The 20,035-nt window shown below is 36.8% G+C and overlaps 1 protein-coding gene across 1 annotated transcript in view; it reads left to right on the top strand.

Moving 5' to 3' along the window:
• Window positions 1-7,197: 7,197 nt before the first annotated feature.
• The window catches only part of CADM2 (cell adhesion molecule 2), a 294,605-nt gene continuing 281,767 nt past the window's right edge, over window positions 7,198-20,035 (top strand). The window contains exons 1-2 of the mRNA XM_040265860.1: window positions 7,198-7,204; window positions 8,033-8,182. Of these exons, the coding sequence (XP_040121794.1) occupies window positions 7,198-7,204; window positions 8,033-8,182 (157 nt within the window). The remainder of the gene's footprint in view (window positions 7,205-8,032; window positions 8,183-20,035) is intronic.

The raw sequence follows: 20,035 nt of genomic DNA, 5'->3' as shown, positions 1-20,035 counted from the left end.
TACACATATACACATGCAAGATCTGGAGCTGACTATGGCTCAGATCATCAGTTCCTTATAGCAAAATTCAGACTTAAACTGAAGAAAGTGGGAAAACCACTAGGACATTCAGATACAACTTAAATCAAATCCACTATGATTATACAGTGGAGGTGATGCATAGATTTAAGGGATTAGATCTGGTAAACCATGCGTGAAGAACTATGGGCAGAGGTTTGTAACATTTTTCAGGAGTCAGAGACCAAAACCATCCCAAATAAAAATAAATTCAAAAAGGTATAGTTGTTGTCTTAAGAAGCTTTACTGATACCTGCAGAAAGAAGAAAAGTGCAAAGCAAGGGAGAAAGGGAAATGTATAATCAACTGGATGCAGAGTTCCAGAGAACAGCAAGGAGGGAAAAGAAGGTCTTTTTCAATGAACAATGCAAAGAAATAGAGGAAAAAAAAAAAAACAAAACAGAAGGGAAAGACTAGAGATCTTTTCAAGAAAATTGGAGATATCCAAGGAAAATTTCATGCAAAAATGGGCACAATAAAGGACAGAAACAATAAAGACCAACAGAAGCAGAAGAGATCAAGAAGAGATGAAAGGGATACACAGAAGAACTCCACAAAAAAGGTCTTAATGACCCAGATAACCATGACGGTGTGGTCACTCACCTACAGCCAGACATCCTAGAGTATGAAGTCAAGTGGGCCTTAGGAAGCAGTGCTGCCGATAAAGCTAGGAGAGGTGATAGAATTCTGCTGAGTTATTTAAAATCCTAAAAGATGATGCTGTGAAAATGCTACACTCAATATGTCAGCAAATTTGGAAAAGCCAGCAGTGGCCGCAGGACTGGAAAAGGTCAATCTTCATCCATTTCCCATGAAGGACAGTAATAAAGAATGTTAGACTACCAGACATTTGCACTCACTTCCCATGCTAGTAAGGTTATGCTCAAAATCCTTCAAGTTAGACTTCAGCAGTACTTGAATTGAAAGCTTCCAGATGTGCAAACGGGATTTAGAAAAGGCAGAGGGACCAGAGATCAAATTGCCAACATCCATTGGATCATAGATAAAGCAAGGGGATTCCAGAAAGACATCTATTTCTGTTTTATTGACTCTTCTAAAGCCTTTGACTGTGTGGATCACTACGAACTGTGGAAAACTCTTAAAGAAATGGGAGTATCAGACCACCTGGTACTCTCCTGAGAAACCTGTATGCAGCTTATGAAGAAACAATTATAACCTTACATAGAACAACTGATTGGTTCAAAATCAGGAACAGAGTATGACAGGGCTGTATATCGTCACCCTGTTTATTTAACTTATATGCAGAGTGCATCATGAGAAATGTTTGGTTGGATTCTTCACAAGCTGGAATCAAGATTCTCAGGAGAAATAACAACAACATCAAATAAACAGATGATATCATTCTAATGGCAGAAAGCAGAGAGGAACTAAAGAGCTTCTTGATGGGAATGGAAGAGGTGAGTGAAAAAGCTGGCTTAAAAGTCAATATTAAAAAAACTAAGATCACAGCATCTGGTCCCATCACTTCATGACCAATAAAAGGGGAAAAGGTGGAAGCAGTGACTATTTCTCTTCTTGGGTTCTAAAACAACTGTGGATGGTGACTGCAGGGAAACAATGGAGACACAGACATAGAGGACAGATTTGTGGGACACAGTGGGGGAAGGTGAGGGAGGGACAGATTGAAAGGGTAACATTGAAACATAAACACTACCATATGCAGAATAGACAGTGGGAATTTACTGTATGACACAGAATGGAAAATCCCATGGACCGAGAAGCCTGGTGCAGGCTACAGTCCATGGGGTCGCAAAGAGTCGGACACGACTGAGCGACTTCACTTTCATTTTTCACTTTCACAGGGGGCTGAAACCAGGTGCTCTGTGAAAACCTAAAGTGGTAGGAGGGTGTGGAAAGTGGGAGGGAGTTTCAAGGAGGGGGGCAGTATACATATACCTATTGCCAATTTATCTTGATGTAGAGCAGAAACTAACAATATTATAAAGCAATTAAACTCCAATTAAAAATATAATAAGGAAAAACAAAGATATTATATATTTCTTTTATAAGAGCCACTGAGTCAGAATTAAGTTCACTTTACTTTCAAAGTAATTCTAAGGCTCAGCATGTTAAGTTTGAAAACCCAGGGCAAAAGTTGAATACCTGGCTGCTGTACTTTCTAGGCACATGACTATGATACATCGTTGAATCACACTTTGCATCAGATCCTTGTCTTCAAGATTGAGATAATGACCAGGTTGACATGAAGATTTAATCTTTGATAATGGAAATGTACTTAGAATAGTGCCTACCATATTGTGAACGCTCAGTGAAGACTTGCTATATTTTTTCATATGTTTACTGCTGGCTTAGTGATGGTTGAGCAAAGAGATAACATAGGAAGGGCACAGAAAACCACTAGACCATTCAGGTATGACCTAAATCAAATCCCTTATGATTATACAGTGCAAGTGATAAATAGATTCAAGGGATTAGATCCGATAAGAAGAGTGTCTGAAGAACTATGGACAGAGGTTTGTGACATTTTACAGGAGGCAATGATCAAGACCATCTCCAAGAAAAAGAAATGCAAAAAGCAAAATGGTTGTCTGAGGAAGCCTTATGAAGAGCTGTGAAAAGAAGATAAGTGAAAGGCAAAGGAGAAAAGAAAAGATATACCCATTTGAATATAGAGTTCCAAAGAATAGCAAGGAGAGATAAGAAAGCCTTCCTCAGTGATCAATGCAAAGAAATAGAGGAAAACAATAGACTGAGAAAGACTAGCGATCTCTTCAAGAAAATTAGAGATACCAAGGGAACACTTCATGCAAAGGCAGGCTCAATAAAGGACAGAAATGGTATGGACCTAACAGAAGCAGAAGATATTAAGAAGAGGTGGCAAGAATACACAGAAGAACTATGCAAGAAAGATCTTCATGACCCAGATAATCACAATGGTGTAATCGCTCACCTAGAGCCAGACATCCTGGAATGTGAAGTCAAGTGTGCCTTAGGAAGCATCACCATAAACAAAGCTAGTAGAGGTGATGGAATTCCAGTTGAACTATTTCAAATCCTAAAAGATGATGTTGTAAAAGTGCTGCACTCAATATTCCAGCAAAGTTGGAAAATTCAGCAGTGGCCACAGGACCGGAAAAGGTCAGTTTCATTCCAATCCCAAAGAAAGGCAATGCCAACAAATTCTCAAACTACTGCACAATTGCACGCATCTCACAGGCTAGCAAAGTGATGCTCAAAATTCTACAACTCAGGCTTCAACAGTATGTGAACCATGGTTTTTCCAGTGGTCATGTATGGATATGAGAGTTGGACTGTGAAGAAAGCTGAGTGCCGAAGAATTGATGCTTTTGAACTGTGGTGTTGGAGAAGACTCTTGAGAGTCCCTTGGACTGCAAGGAGATCCAACCAGTCCATTCTAGAGATCGGCCCTGGGTGTTCCTTGGAATATGCAAAGAGTTGACTCATTGGAAAAGACTCTGATGCTGGGAGGGATTGGGGGCAGGAGGACAAGGAGACAACAGAGGATGAAATGGCTGGATGACATCACTGACTCGATGGACATGAGTTTGAGTGAACTCTGGGAGATGGTGATGGACAAGGAGGCCTGGTGTGCTGCAATTCATGGAGTCACAAAAAGTCAGACATGACTGAGCAACTGAACTGAACTGAACTGAACCATGAACTTCCAGATGTTCAAGCTGGTTTTAGAAAAGGCAGAAGAACCAGAGATCAAATTGCCAACATGAGTTGGATTATCAAAAAAACAAGAGAGTTCCAGAAAAACATCTGCTTTATTGACTATGCCAAAGCCTTTGACTATGTGGAACACAACAAACTGTGGAAAATTCTTCAAGAGATGGGAATAGACCTCTTGAGAAATCTCTATGCAGGTCAGGAAGCAACAGTTAGAACTGGACATGGAACAACAGACTGGTTCCAAATAGGGGAAGTAGTACATCAAGGCTGTATATTGTCATCCTGTTTATTTAACCTATATGCAGAGTACATCATGAGAAATGCTGGGCTGGAGGAAGCACAAGCTGAAATCAATATTGGCAGGAGAAATATCAATAACCTCAGATATGCAGATGACACCACCCTTATGGCAGAAAGTGAAGAGGAGCTAAAAAGCTTCTTGATGAAAGTGAAAGAGAGTGAAAAAGCTGGCTTAAAACTCAACATTCAGAAAACTAAGATCATGGCATCCAGTCCCATCACTTCATGACAAATAGATGGGGAAACAGTGGAAACAGTAGCTGACTTTATTTTTGGGGGCTCCAAAATCCCTGCAGATGGTAACTGCAGCCATGAAATTAAAAGATGCTTCCTCCTTGGAAGAAAAGCTATGACCAATCTAGACAGCTTATTAAAAAGCAGAGACATTACTTTGCCAACAAAAGTCCATCTTGTCATAGGTATGGTTTTTCTAGTAGTGATGTATGAATGTGAGAGTTGAACTATGAAGAAAGCTGAGCGCCAAAGAATTGATGCTTTTGAACTGTGGTATTGGAGAAGATAGACTGCAAGGCGATCCAACCAGACCATCCTAAAGCAAATCAGTCCTGAATATTCATTGGAAGGACTGATGTTGAAGCTGAAATTCCAATGCTTGCCTATCTGATGCAAATAACTGACTCATTTGAAAAGACCCTGATGCTGGGAAAGATTGAAGGTGTGAGGAGAAGGGGACAGCAGAGGATAAGATGGTTGGATGGCATCACTGACTCAATGGACATGAGTTTGCGTAAACTCCAGGAGCTGGTGATAAATGGGGAGGCCTGGCATGCTGCAGTCCATGGGGTCGCAAAGAGTTGGACACGACTGAATAACTGAACTGAACTGAACCATCTCATCCTGTCACCCCTTTACTCTCCTGTCCTCAGTCCTTTCAAGAATCAGGGTTTTTTCCACGAGTCCGCTCTTCACATCAGGTGGCCAAAGTATTTTGAAAAATACATTGAGGATGAATCCTTAGGCTGGTAACACATGAATTTTTCCAACTGGGAAAATTAGTAACATCTTTAGAAATGCTCTCTGAGATTGAATTAAATGACAACTTGTGAACTTTAAGGAAGGAGGGGGTTAAAAGAGAAAAGTAGCAGCAAACTTGATGCTGTCTCCAGGTTATAAAAATAAAAGGCAGTATAAATCTTGGAGAAGTTTGGCTGCCTACAACATTGGTTTTTGAATTGATTTTGGAAACCACATATCCTAAGGGTATTTAGGATTAGCAAATTCTCAACATGAGTTTGCTCTTTTGGGAGAAACTAAATTATTTAACTTTAGGGATTTTAGGATGCAAGATTCCAGGGAACTGAAGTCATAGTACTTTAACGTCTGAACCCAAGTGAGGAGAAGATGGAGAGGAGCCATCCTGATGGCATACTTGGAAAGATAAGGTGCTAGAGTCTGTATAGTCCCTGTCATGTGGAGCACCCTGACAAATATTAGTTTCTTTCTTCTATGGGTGTATAAGGAAAGACTGAAATAATTATCAAATAATAGTTTCTAGATAAGATATGATATTGAAAGGAAATTAACATTGGCATCCTCCCTTATTTGATCTGAAGATGTAGTTCAGCTAGGTATGAATTCAAGGTTATTTTGCTAAAAGAATACTCTTTTCTTTTTTTCTTTTTCATTGTTATCTAACTCACATTTAAACAAATAGTGATATGACCCAGCAGGCTTTGTGGAAAAATAAGAATAAAACGTTGAACTTTCAGAACAAACCCCAAATGGTTCATTGACTCCATTTCACCGTGGAAAAAATCACTTAACCTCCCAGTGTCAGTTTACCCATCTGTGAAATGAGAAGGATAATATTTTCTTATGGGGATGTTTTGAAAATTATTTTGCAAATGCAGTGGATGAAATTGTTGCAAGCATCACTGCTCTTTTTCCACGTCTTTGAAGAAGCAGACAGTATTATTTATGTACCAGTTGATAGTCAAATCGTCATCTGGGATGAACTATGTATATTTATTAACAGGGTGCACTTTTATTACTTAAAGGCTCTCCTCCTCCCCTAGACTGCTCAGTTTATGCATTATGTCAATAGCTGGGCACCTGAGCAAAGCATCTTAAAAACAATTTGAACTCCATATTTATGAGCTGCTAGTCTGATATCTTTGGTAATTACCCCTTCCTTCTGTTTTAGCTCGTGTTTTCTCTGATGCAGTTTTTCACCTCACCTCACTTCACAAGACTGATAGTTCTTCATGTTTCCCTGCCAGAGTTCACCTCTGAGCTGAAGGCAAAACACATCCCATTCTGGCTCCTGTTGACTTTCAAGTCAACTATCAAAGAATTTATTCCAGGCATTGCCTAACCTCAATTTAAAAACTCTACCCTAAAGATTACAAGGAGATATCCTGGGGAGTTGCCATAGTGACTCAAAGAGGTTGGCATTGAGGAGACAAAGCTACTGATAGCAGATTTTTATACTTGATAGGCTTAATTGTATAATGTGGTCACGAACTTCTGTGCTTGTGTCATTTAGGTCTGGAAAGAAATTTTCCCCTTCAGGCTCTTCTCTTCTCTTACAGTGCCAATCAACAGGCTTCTTGGTAATAAGAATCTTTATGCCAGTAGCTCCAGTATAACTTCAAATGGTGCTTGTAGTAATGACAGAATCATTACAAAACTAAAGAAGAAAAGGAAAATATATTTCCTGGGTGCTATTAAGTTATCATAATATTCTTGCATATGTAAATTATCCTTGACTTAATGAACTACCCTGCTCACATAATAGTATTTTAACCTGGCTTTAGAAAGTCATTTTTTACCCATGTTGTTTCCAGACTTGGCAAAATTTATCTCAAGTTCATCTTGCTGAAGTGAAATTTATATATTTTAACTATTAGAAGTGCTTTTACTAAGAAATGTTATTACATGAATTAATAATAACTAATAAATTAGTATGGACACTTTAGAAGATAGAAAACTTGAATACATTATAATAATATCCAAATTGCCAATGATCATTTATAGATATTTTTTTCCTTGATTGAAAAAGGGATATATACTCATTGGAAAAAAAAATCAGAAAATAACAGAAAGAATCAAAAAAGAATATTATCTCTATCTCTTGGGCTAGAGTAATCACTTTAAGATTTTGATGGATATTTTATAAGATGAACACTTGTTTTCTCCAACATGTTTTGTATTTCTAAAAACAACTAAGTCTGCAAGAAACCCTGGTGTAAGAGGATTCTTCTTTTTTTAATTTTTTCTATCAGAGGTTGAATCTAACATTCTAATATCCATATTTTATACACTTTATTCAGAATTATAAAAGCTACAAGGGAAGTATTTAATGTATTTCTTTTGCTACTAAAAAGAGTTATATTCATCCAGAATTATTATTTTCAAAAATAGCCAGGTCTAGCACCATATCGGAGAAGGCAATGGCACCCCACTCCGGTATTCTTGCTTGGAAAATCCCATGGATGGAGGAGCCTGGTGGGCTGCAGTCCACGGGATCGCAAAGTCCGACGTGACTGAGCAACTTCACTTTCACTTTTCACTCTCATGCATTGGAGAAGGAAATGGCAGCCCACTCCAGTGTTCTTGCCTGGAGAATCCCAGGGACAGAAGAGCCTGGTAGGCTGCCATCTCTGGGGTAGCACAGAGTCGGACACGACTGAAGCGACTTAGCAGCAGCAGCAGCACCATATAATTAATGCAAGGCCAAGGGAAATTAATGATAATCACGTTACTATTTAAATATACATCTTTATGTGTGCCTAGGAGGAGAAGAAGGTTTTCTGGAGCATGTGAAGGAATGTAAAGAAGTCCTACTAGTATATCACACTGTTGTCCTCTAATTAAAGGTTTTCAATTATCTTGCCTTTTTTCTAATGTATAGTTTTGCTGTTGTTTGGTTGGTTTAAATTTTACTTGGGGTGAGAAGTTAAGCTCATGTAACTCTGGGAAAGTTAATCATTTTATAAGTTTCATTTAATCAACCTTTTCTTTAATCCTTTTTTAGGCAGCCAAGGGCAGTTTCCACTCACACAGAATGTAACGGTTGTTGAAGGCGGAACTGCAATTTTGACCTGCAGGGTTGATCAAAATGATAACACCTCCCTCCAGTGGTCAAATCCAGCTCAACAGACTCTGTACTTTGATGACAAGAAAGGTGAATACATTTTCTTTTAAATGTTTTAATCATATTCTAAAATATCCTAATTATAATGAATTTATTTTTCTGAGATGATTCAAATTATTCCTTTTGATTACCAAACTGCTGATGCTTGTATTTAAACATGTTAAATATTAAATACTTTAGTTTGCAAGTCATAAACACTAAAGATAACCTATGTCAACTTTTTAATAAAATAAACAGTTCTAATTCTGTTACAAAAATAGTTTTATATCTTCTCCTAACAATTATTTTCTCTCCAGATACCACATGCTTTTGTTCTCTTTTAGATGCCTTTTATATAGATTGAATATTTTTTCCTCACTCTTGGCAATAGGATGTGTTATTGTTATTAACTTTAATTAAAATATTTAGAAAATACCATGTAACTTTGGAAAGTTTTTTTTAATTTTATTCTCATGAATTGAGTTTAAAACTAAGAATTGTAAAGATGATATTATTCAATAATAAGTTTAAGTTACTCCTTGTTTCTAAAATAAACTGAAATTAAGAAGCTGTATTTACACACTGAGTTGGACTTAACTGGGGTTTCTAACTGGGTGATAGATTTTGATTAAGTGGTTTTAGAGAACTAAATCACATTACATTTTATAATTCTAGCAAACAACTAAAAGCATATACTGAATGTTTAAGCAGTTGTCCACTGTTATAAGCATTGGGAGAAAATTAGTTCAGGAACTGTAATAAAAATATGGATCTATTGCTTTAGATAAATTATATGGGATATAAATATAAATATTTACATCCAAATATTCAACATCATCTTAATATCTTTATTCCTTATGTATGTATGTAGATAATAGTGAAATAATTTGAAATAGGATCCAATAATTGAAGTGTAGTCAAACTAGTTCAATAAATGTGCCCATTTCACCTAAAATATAAATTCACTGTATTTTGTGCATTTCTATACTTTCTCTCTTTGATGTACTTTAAATTTAAAATCAAATACTTTATTTTAACCTTTAGTATATGAAGGATTGGTTAAAAATCTAATTAATTCTACAAATATATTTTGAGAGTTTCTTTGTACAAGGCATGAGAGTTAGAGAACAGACAGATAAAATCCCTGCCCATAGAGGATATACAGTCCAGTGTGGAAACCAGACAATTAAACAGGCACATGAACAAAATATATTTTAGAGTACATTGACAGGAAACAAGTGTTCTCTCTCTCTCTCTCTCTCTAGATAGCTGGTTAGCTAAAATAGATAATACATAAACATCTACAGAGAGAGAGGGAGAGAATGAGATTAATATTTAGAAATTGGCACAAGTGATTGTTGAAGCTGGCAAGTCTGAAATCTGCCTGGTAGAACAGTAGACTGGAGACTCAGGGAAGAGTTACATTGCAGCGCAAGTCTGAAGGCAGCCTGGAGGAAAATCTCTTCTTCAGGGAACCTCAGTTGTTTTTTTTTGTTTGTTTGTTTGTTTTTATTTTACTCTGAAGGCCTTATACTGATTGAATGAGGCCCATCTGCATTTTGCAGGGTGAGGTGCTTTACTCAAAGTCTACTGATTGCAATGTAATCTCATCTAAAAATACGTTCACAGCAATAACTGGACTGGAATTTGGCCAAACAATGAGTTGACACATAAACTTAACTATGAGAAAGGGTTAGGAGTACTAGCATTTCTGTAGAACTTTAATATTTATAAAGGGTTTCTATTTTGCTGTCTGAAAGACAGAACAGTTATCACTAAAGGCCATTTTCATAGAGGCATGTGGAAGGGAGGGGTTAAAGTTCTCACAGCTATGTGAGATTTAAAGACAGTATCATGACAAATATTGTGACTTAAGTATTGACTAGACTTAAAGCCAATAATGTGATTCCATATTTATGTTTTGATTTGAGTGTTTGATGTGTAATCATTTGTGTTTAACAGAGACTTCCAGTCATAGAGGTTTTTTTTCTTTTTAGTATTTAGGGATATCTTTAAATGTCTGGAAATGGATTTTTAAACATCCATTTGCTAAACAGTTAATATAGCAATAATAATATAAATTGAATCCTTATTATTATTATTGATTACTTAATTATTCTGATTAAGATGTTTTTATTCCATTGTGAAAAATTTTAATCCTGCTTTATGAGACTGTAAAGTGACTTTTTTTCCACAACTTGAGAAATAGCTAGGAATATCTAAATTTGATATTTTTAAGCCTTTTAAAAAATACGTCATTCAAGAATTAACAGTTAATTTTATGGATTAATTAGCTGTTTCAAAAAGTCACAAGTATAATCCACATAATTTAGTTTATATTTCAGCTATATTCAATGAAAATAAAAGCTATATAAATAGAAAACAAAACTTAAAGATTTCTTTTGATTTCATTTTTTTTCTAGCAAAAATATATTTAAGTTTTATCATAAAATGTTATGTAAGCTTTATGGTTTGATCATAAATTCCTAGTGCTTTGTGGATGGAAAAGGCACATCTATATATACATGAAAAGAAAGTTCTAGTGTTTACTTCAGTCCTTCATGGTGGTGTTTAAAGGAATTTTTTGTTGTTTTAAATCAAGTGATCTATGTTGCTTTCCAGAATGAAGTTCTGTTAGTTAAAAATTCAAATACATAAGTAACCAGACATATACAAACATTTAACAACTTCTTTGTGCTCATGGCAGTAATTGATTACAAGTATTTGTAAATAAATATTTCAGACATATGTGGCCAAACATAAAAAGACTCCAGTTTTAATGAAACCTCTCATTTGCCCAATGATATAACACAAAAGAAAATGTTTTGGGAGACAAGAGACTGTTAGGGATGCTCATGGAATAATTAAACATATAGTACACTATTTAATTTATCAACTTGATTATATGTACATATTTTAACTGGATTTTCCTGGTGGCTCAATGGTAAAGAATCCACCTTCCAGTGCAGAAGATGCAGGTTGGTGCCTGGGTCAGAAAAATTCTCTGGAGAAGAAAATGGCAACCCACTCCAGAATTCTTGCCTGGGAAATCTCATGGACAGAAGGGCCTGGTGGATTACAGTCCATGGAGTCACAAAAGAATCAGACACAACTTAATGACTAAACATCAACAATAACATATTTAAACTAGTATAAAAATATATTAATTTAGCAATATTGCTTTTTTACACCCCTGCATTTAATGAAATAATCTTGCTTAGCAGTACTTTTAAAAAAGTATAAGATACTGTCAATGAGAAATAAGTTTCAATCAACTGTATTTTTTTACACTAGGACAGTTATATTTGTTGTGTATTCATCCTGCAGGATTATAATAATGATTTCCACTATGTAACAATTTATTGTACTGCTTTTTAAGATCTTTGAGAATCATGTGTACAATGACATTACAATTGTGAGGTCAAATCCTCAGGCACAAAACCAAAATCTATATGAAATGTCATTGCCTCCTCTTTTAGTGATTCTATAAAATATTCTCTACAGATTGTCTAAAATAAGCATTGATTCAGAGTATTTCAAGTTAATGTAACTTTCCTGTGGAAAATAGAGAGCAAGTTGTAATACAGATTTGCAAAGACTTTGTTTCCAGGAAGCTCCTTTTTTTTCTGAAGGATAGTCCTTGTGATAAAAACCCATCATGGTATATCTGGGATATTTAGCAATATTCCTACATCTTTACACTGCTACAAACTACACCTGATCATATGAATTGTTGAAGTATCCTTTTTTTTTTAATATTTGCTTAACAAATTAGATTTATGCTGAAAAAAAGCCTTTGTGTGTGCATTTACGTGTGTGTATATGTGTGTAGTATAATAGGTTTCTATTTCTGTTATTAGACTTTTTTCTATTTCTGCTGTGGGTCTACCATCAGTTGCAACAAAATAGCAGAAAGTATTGAATAAAGCAACCTTTCATGAATGACAAACTAACATGCCTGTTCCTTCACAAGTCCTTGATTTGGTTCCTTGTGATATTGCAGTGGAAGGGATCCTTTATAGTGATGTCCGTGAAATGCAAGGGTTTGAAAATAAAAGTGTTTTCTGAACACATTTCATATCACAATTTCCACATACTGTCTTTTTGTCTGCAGACAAATGTGCTAAAATTTGCCAGTCTAAGTGTAGAAGTTAAGCATGGGTTAGCGTGACTAGAGTAACCCATATGTCTTGGGCAAGTGACAACTGCTCAGGAGAACAATAGAGAAAATGAAAGGGCTGTCTGTGTCACTGATTGCACCAGCTTCTACAGGTGGCTGCCACTGTTAATGGCTTTATCCACAGTTCTGTTCTTCTTTCTGTCTCATATTTTGTTGCCAGTTGTTCTCAGGAGCTTTCCAAACAGAGTCTTTCAGGCATATGCAGTATCACAGAGTTTTAATTGTGTCTCAAATGATTATAAAATACCGCTGAGGTTGAGAAACATTGGGTTTAGCAAGTCAGTTCTCACCAGAGTTCTGTATCCCTGAGCTTTAATTTCTGTACTGACGTGGAGTAATGAGAAGGACGGAGGAAAGGGACAGAGGGAGGGAAAGAGGAAGGGAGGAAGCGGGCAAGTTGGTCAGAACAACCTCACATGTGCTTCTCATTGATATTGCTGTTGCCACTATGAGACCCAAAAGGCATTCTGAGTAGCCTTTCCTGCTACACAGGTCTCTGGCTATTCTGATTGTAGGGTTTGAACAAGGATCTCAAGACAGTGACCTGTTGGTTTAGTTAAAACTAGAAAACCCTTCGTTGTTTACTTCGAATTATTAGCTAAAGAAAAGCATGCTGTGAGTGGACAATTGATGATCTGCTAAAGGAGAATTAAGCTGAACTCCTTTTCTTAGTTTTTCTCAAGGTGGTTGAATGTGAATATTCAGGACTTTCTTCACAAGGGAGATAAATGTCCAGGGGTAATTGGCTAAGTGAAGAATATTACAATATATATTATTCAGGTAAAATAAAGAGGGCAGTGATCTCAGGCTTTTGCTACTTTGAGAACATTCATTATGTGATATGTAAATATTCCATTTATAACTAGAGAAACTGAGTCAAACATTCAGGAAAATTTGTCCACAGACATTCTGCTAATGACTGGTAATGAAGGAATTTGAATCCAGGTGTAGTAACTAGAATGCCCCTGAAAACAAAGGTATCCCAGCACCAGGTCACTTTAAGTAAAACCCAAGTGGCTTCTGCCATTGATCTTAGCAGCTGCCTTTTAGTTAAGAACAGCTGCTGCTAAGTCGCTTCAGTCGTGTCTGACTCTGTGCGACCCCATAGACAGCAGCCCACGAGGCTACCCCGTCCCTGGGATTCTCCAGGCAAGAGCACTGGAGTGGGTTGCCATTTCCTTCTCCAATGCAGGAAAGTGAAAAGTGAAAGTGAAGTCGCTCAGTTGTGTCCGACTCTCAGTGACCCCATGGACTGCAGCCTACCAGGCTCCTCCATCCATGGGATTTTCCAGGCAAGAGTACTGGAGTGGGGTGCCATTGCCTTCACCAGTTAAGAACAGCAGTTACTCCCAACTGTTGAAGATGTACATACAGTAAGACCGAGAGATGCAGTATAGTCAGCATTGCCCAATAGGACTTTCCACAATGATGGCAGTGTTCTCAATCAGAACAATTCTGTAGCCAGGGTCATGTGTGGATATTTGTCAATTTTAAAATAATTAAAATTTGGGGGTTTTTCAGTCAAGTACTGAAAAACCGTGTGTATTTACTATTTTGGGAAGCACAGCTCTAGACAATGATTTACTCTTTAGATGCCAAAATAGACCTTGCCCAAGTCCAGCCTTGGCTACAGAATATGCATTTTTCAACTGAGAAAACCACAAGTCATCATAAAAACGAATCAAATATTAAGTAAATGAAATTTTCCTGTTTAAATTGCACAGATTTAATGGGGACATTAAAAGAAAAGAGATGGGAATACAGACCACCTGAACCTGCCTCTTGAGAAACCTGTATACAGGTCAGGAAGCAACAGTTAGAACTGGACATGGAACAACATACTGGTTCCAAATAGGAACAGGAGTACATCAAGGCTGTAGGTTGTCATCCTGCTTATTTAACCTATATGCAGAGTACATCATGAGAAATGCTGGACTGGATGAAGCACAGGCTGGAATCAAGATTGCCGGGAGAAATATCAACAACCTCAGATATGCAGATGACACCACCCTTATGGCAGAAAGTGAAGAGTAACTAAAGAGCTTTTTGATGAAAGTGAAAGAGGAGAGTGAAAAAGTTGGCTTAAAACTCAACATTCAGAGAACGAAGATCATGGCATCTGGTCGCATCACTTCATGGCAAATAGATGGGGAAACAGTGGAGACTGTGACAGACTTTATTTTGGGGGGCTCCAAAATCCTTGCAGATGGTGATTGCCGCCATGAAATTAAGACACTTACTCCTTGGTAGGAAAGTTATGACCAACCTAAACAGCATATTAAAAAGTGGAGACCTTACTTTGTCAACAAAGGTCCATCTAGTCAAGGCTATGGTTTTACCAGGGGTCATGTATGGATGTGAGAGCTGGGCTATAAACAGGGCTGAGCACTGAAGAATTGATGCTTTTGAACTGTGGTGTTGGAGAAGACTCTTGAGAGTCCCTTGGACTGCAAGGCGATCCAACCAGTCCATCCTAAGGGAAATCTGTCCTGGGTGTTCACTGGAAGGACTGATGCTGAAGCTGAAACTCCAGTATTTTGGCCACCTGATGCAAAGAGCTGACTCATTTGAAAAGACCCTGATGCTGGGAAAGATTGAAGGCAGGAGGAGAGGGGACGACAGAGGATGAGATGGTTGGATGGCATCACCGACTCAATGGACATGAGTTTGTTTAAACTCAGGGAGTTGGTGATAGATAGGGAGGCCTGGCATGCTGCGGTTCATGAGGTCGCAAACAGTCAGACGTGACTGAGTGACTGAACTGAACTGAATGGGGACATTTTAGCACAGGAGACATGGAGTCAGATTTGACTTCCAGTTCTGCTTCTGACACCAACCAGCCAAGAAATCAGAGAGGTTTCTCAGCACCGCCACCAAATTAGATGTATTGGTCTTTGGATCAGAACTTCATCTTTAATATTTTCTCCATCCACTTTGTTTGCACTTGAAAACCAGAAATCATTAACCTATGAAGTAGATATTTAATTAAAATTACATTTCATGTCTGCATAGTTTTTATATGAAGTTTTTTTTTTCTATAACACTTCAAAGCCTGCACATTTAAATAAAAATAAAAATCAAGAGGAAAATTTATAGATCTTATGGATCTATAAATCTTATTGATCAGAGGGACTTAGATCAAATGTTGTCACATATCCTGGCCCTCGTCTGTTTCTTTTTACACGAAGTTTACTGTTCTGTTATAAACAGTATGTAAGCATTTAGAATAGAGTGGGTATAGGGAGATAGAGGGTCCTTCCCTGGTAGCTTAGCTGGTCAAGAATTCACCCGCAATGCAGGAGACCCCAGTTTGATTCCTGGGTTGGGAAGATCCCCTGGAGAAGGGATGGGCTACTCACTCCAGTATTCTTGGGCTTCCCTGGTGGCTCAGATGGTAGAGAATCCACCTGCAATGAGGGAGAACTGGGTTCAGTCCCTGGGCTTGGAAGATCCCCTGGAGGAGGGCATGGCAACCCACTCCTTATTCTTGCCTGGAGAATCCCCATGGACCAAGGTACCTGGTGGGCTACATGCAAAGAGTTAGAAACAACTGAGCGACTAAGCATAGCACAGGGAGATAGAGAGAGTAGGGAGCTGAGTTCACTGAAACCTTACATTAATACTCTGTGATATTTGGCAATAGAAACAAAAAAAAAATCAATTAGATCATTGTGTCTGTTTCTCTGCAGGTGTGGAAAAAAACAATTGAAGTAGTACAATCTGATCACTTAATGTTCAAGAAAGAACACTTCAATTCCATTTTATTACTGACAGGAAATGCTTTGTACAAACATCTACAGGAGTGCATAGTATAGTATATGCATTTAACAGACATATCTCTGTGTGCTTGTATGTGCTTTTATATAAAAATATAAAATGCATACCTGTTTGTGATATTTCTTTTTATAGTAGTTTTGCCTTTTTGAATTATACTTCAATGATTCTCAAAAATATGTTGAAGGAAATTTTATTCCTGAATGAGTTAAAATAAATTTTATTAAGGGTATAGCCAAAAAAATATGCTGGTGTTAATTTTCTAATTATTCTGCTGATAATTTTACATTAATACTGGGGAGAGGAGTAACATGAATAAGATATCCTAGAACAAGCAGTAATAAAGAGAATAAAAATGAGATGAACCTAAAATAATGATACAAGTTCTGGCTCCATGCCAACCAGTGCCATCTGAGTGTCTTTCCCCACAACGAGTTTCAATCAATATGACAGCCTTGAAAATAGCAAATATTAAACTCTGTAAAGCAGATATTTAAGTGGTCAATTTTACCCTTCCTTTTGCTTTCTTAAATAAAATCAAATATAATGTATAAGTTAAAATAAAGACATGAAATCAGTGATGACAACTTACAGTTCCACAAGGCAATTTTTAAATAACTTCAGCATAATTAACTCTTCTCCTTGGATCTCCAACAACCTATATAGTCAATATTCCCATTTTGTATATGAAGAAACTGAGGTTTGCAGATTTGAATGACTCTAGTAGTAAGCAACAAAATGATGGTAAGACATGAACTTTTTAAAGTGAAGCCTAATTCACTTCATGATATATCATACTATGAGGACTTCATTTTAACTGCTTTTGAATTTTATCATTTTTTACTTTTCTTATGGAAATGATCACTTCTTTTAGGTCTTTACCCAAAGTCGTTGTCTCAATGATAGATCTGAACACATCATCTCTCATAGTTAATCATTTTATTTGTATTAGCAGATGTGCTAGCAAATGCATCCATATTAAATTAGTAGGAATCCAGTTCCCCCTAGGAAATAAATGATACACTTGAGTTAATGACGTATGGAACACACTGTTTACAGATGTGCAGCCATAATTAAGGAAACTCATCAAGATGATACAGCACCCAGGACCTAGCAACAGTGGGAACCCATCCTACCCTTGGGTCTTAAAGGGCGACAGAGAGAACTAAAGCTACGTTTTGGAAAGAAGGCTTCTAGTTAGAAGCTGAGACTGTTTAGGAAGGAGGGATGTGTGGAAATACATAAATTGACTTCTCTTTCCTCCTACCCTTTGATCTGACTTCCACAGGCTGAGCCCAATTGGAAAACACAGGTCAAGGAATCCTATGTAGTTTAGTCTCCCAGAGTAAAGAGCAGAATAAGTAATGGATCTGAAATGATAAGCAGAAAGTAGCCAGCACAATTTACCAAATATAAATAGATATTTCTCCCTCTCCAATTTTCAGTAAAGATAATTTCCATCAAAAACATGTGCCACTCTAGGTTCACAAGTACTTTTCATTGAATTGCTTCATTTTGAGAGAAATAAATTGCAACAATGCAGTACCCTTGCAAAACACATTTTTGCAATGCTGTATTCCTCAGATTTAACATATATGTTAAAGTGTATGCTATGATATTTTTTAAAGAAATAACTTGCTTTCACTTAATCTACTAATAATAAAGCCATCACTATAAATTCTCACTAAGCATAAGTAAAATTTCAGTTGTATATTATATGATTACTATCTTCATCTCTCTATACTAAAGTCTCAATATCATTAAGAAAAACATAAAAATAATCATGTACACTATCAGTTCAGTTCAGTCACTCATTCGTGTCCGACTCTTTGCGACCCCATGAACTGCAGTACGCCAGGCCTCCCTGTCCATCATCAACTCCCGGGGTTTACCCAAACTCATGTCCATTGAGTCGGTTATGCCATCCAACCATCTCATCCTCTGTCATTCACTTCTCCTCCTGCCCTTAATCTTTCCCAGCATCAGTGTCTTTTCAAATGAGTCAGCTCCTCGCATCAGGTGGCCCAAAGGATTGGAGTTTCAGCTTCAACATCAATCCTTCCAATGAATACCCAGGACTGATATCCTTTAGGATAGACTAGTTGGAGCTCCTTGGAACTATACACTATAAATTGTATTCATTTTGTGATATCTGTATCCAGATTTTTGGCATTCAAAGCCACAAGTATGTATGAAAGTGTTCAGCAAATTTTAATTTTAGCATTTTAGAATTCAACATAATTTTCATACTTATTATTACATTTTAGATAAATTAGGTTCCACTAATATTACTAATTTTTACAGTACTTTGTTTTTGACCACTCTTCACAGCTTGTGGAATCTTAATTCCCAGGCCAGGGATTGAATCCACGCCCTTAATAGTGAAAGCACAGTCCTAACCACTGGACGGTCAGGGAATTCCCTGTAATGATTTTATTTTAAAATAAAGAAAAATTTACTGCAAATAAATCAAGTGCCTCTGTGAAAATAACTAAATTCCTAAATTAAGTCCTTTTAGTTTTTGCACGTTGCTGTTCACTAACTCTTTTTTAGCAAAACCTCATAAAAATGGAACCATGTGCTACCTTTTTCTGTTTTCCAAGTCTCCTGTAAATGTGTTATCATAGTTATCATATTTCATATTTAAAAAATACAAATAAAAAAACTCAAGAAAAGAAAAGTTATTTCTACAACACTGAAATATTTTATTCCACTTTCTGATGATTAACTTGTATATTTACTTAATCTTTCATTCAGTAAATATTTGCCATCTACTGTGTGATAGGCACTGTATTAGGTGGTTTGTAGTTATTGTAGCTCATTGATTTTTGAGGAGTCTATTCTATGTTGAACAGAGCTACTTGAAAGATACCTTGACCTGATTAAAATTTTATATGCTTTCTCTACTAATCTTGTATGCTTCTGGGAACATATTATATAGTATACATATATATATCCCGCATTGTAGGCAGACGCTTTACCATCTGAGCCACCAGGGAAGTCATATATATATATATATGTATATATATATATATATATATATATATGTATAATCTTGGTAAGACATATAGAGTCAGCACATAGTCAGCAAACCATCTGGGGAATACCACTTTTTACCTCATGAAGGTAGAAGTGGGATGATGCCTAAAGCTAGAGTGGGTGGATAGCCATCACCATTGTGCCATCTATTTCCATCTCCCAAAACACTTTATAAAATGCAAACAATGATCAACCACTTTCTTGGTAATTGTCTTGATGTCTTTTGTGATATTTCAGATCCTCAGTTTTGGGAATCAATAGTCATTAAAGAAAAAAGACTGCTAGGTAATTGTTTTTAATAGGTAAATATCTAAGCATGTTCTGGCTGTGTGCTTAGTCACTCAGTTATGTCTGATTCTTCGTGATCCCATGGATCACCCACCAAGCTTATATTTAGAAAAGATTTCCAAGTTACAATTTCAGTTCTATTCTGTGAATATTAGTAAAATAGTGCTGTGTCCCAGGAATTATGCTGGGCACTAGGACTACTAAAATAAATAAAACATGGATTTTGCCCTTAAGGAGCCAGCTGTTATATATCATCTATACATTGGAATGGTGGAGTATATAGAGGAAAAGTAAGGGCTTCTGTGGTGATTCAGATGGTAAAGAATCCACCCACAATGCAGGAAACCTGGCTTCAATCCCTGGGTTGGGAAGATTCCCTGGAGGAAGGCATAGCAACCCACTCTAGTATTTTTGCCTGAAGAATCCCCATGGACAGAGATGCCTGGCAGGCTACAGTCCATGGGGTTGCAAAGAGTCAGACACAACTGAGAGACTAAGTACAGCACACCAAAACAAGCTGTCGTATATCATCTATATATTGGAACATTAGAATATATAGAGGAAAAGTACTAGGTAAAGCATTTTAGAGATAGACAAATGCAATTCTACTTGTTGCATAATAA

The sequence above is a fragment of the Oryx dammah genome, unplaced genomic scaffold (genome assembly GCF_014754425.2).
Source record: "Oryx dammah isolate SB20612 unplaced genomic scaffold, SCBI_Odam_1.1 HiC_scaffold_2, whole genome shotgun sequence".
NCBI classification, from domain to species: domain Eukaryota; kingdom Metazoa; phylum Chordata; class Mammalia; order Artiodactyla; family Bovidae; genus Oryx; species Oryx dammah.
This window is presented reverse-complemented; position numbering and strand designations above follow the sequence as displayed.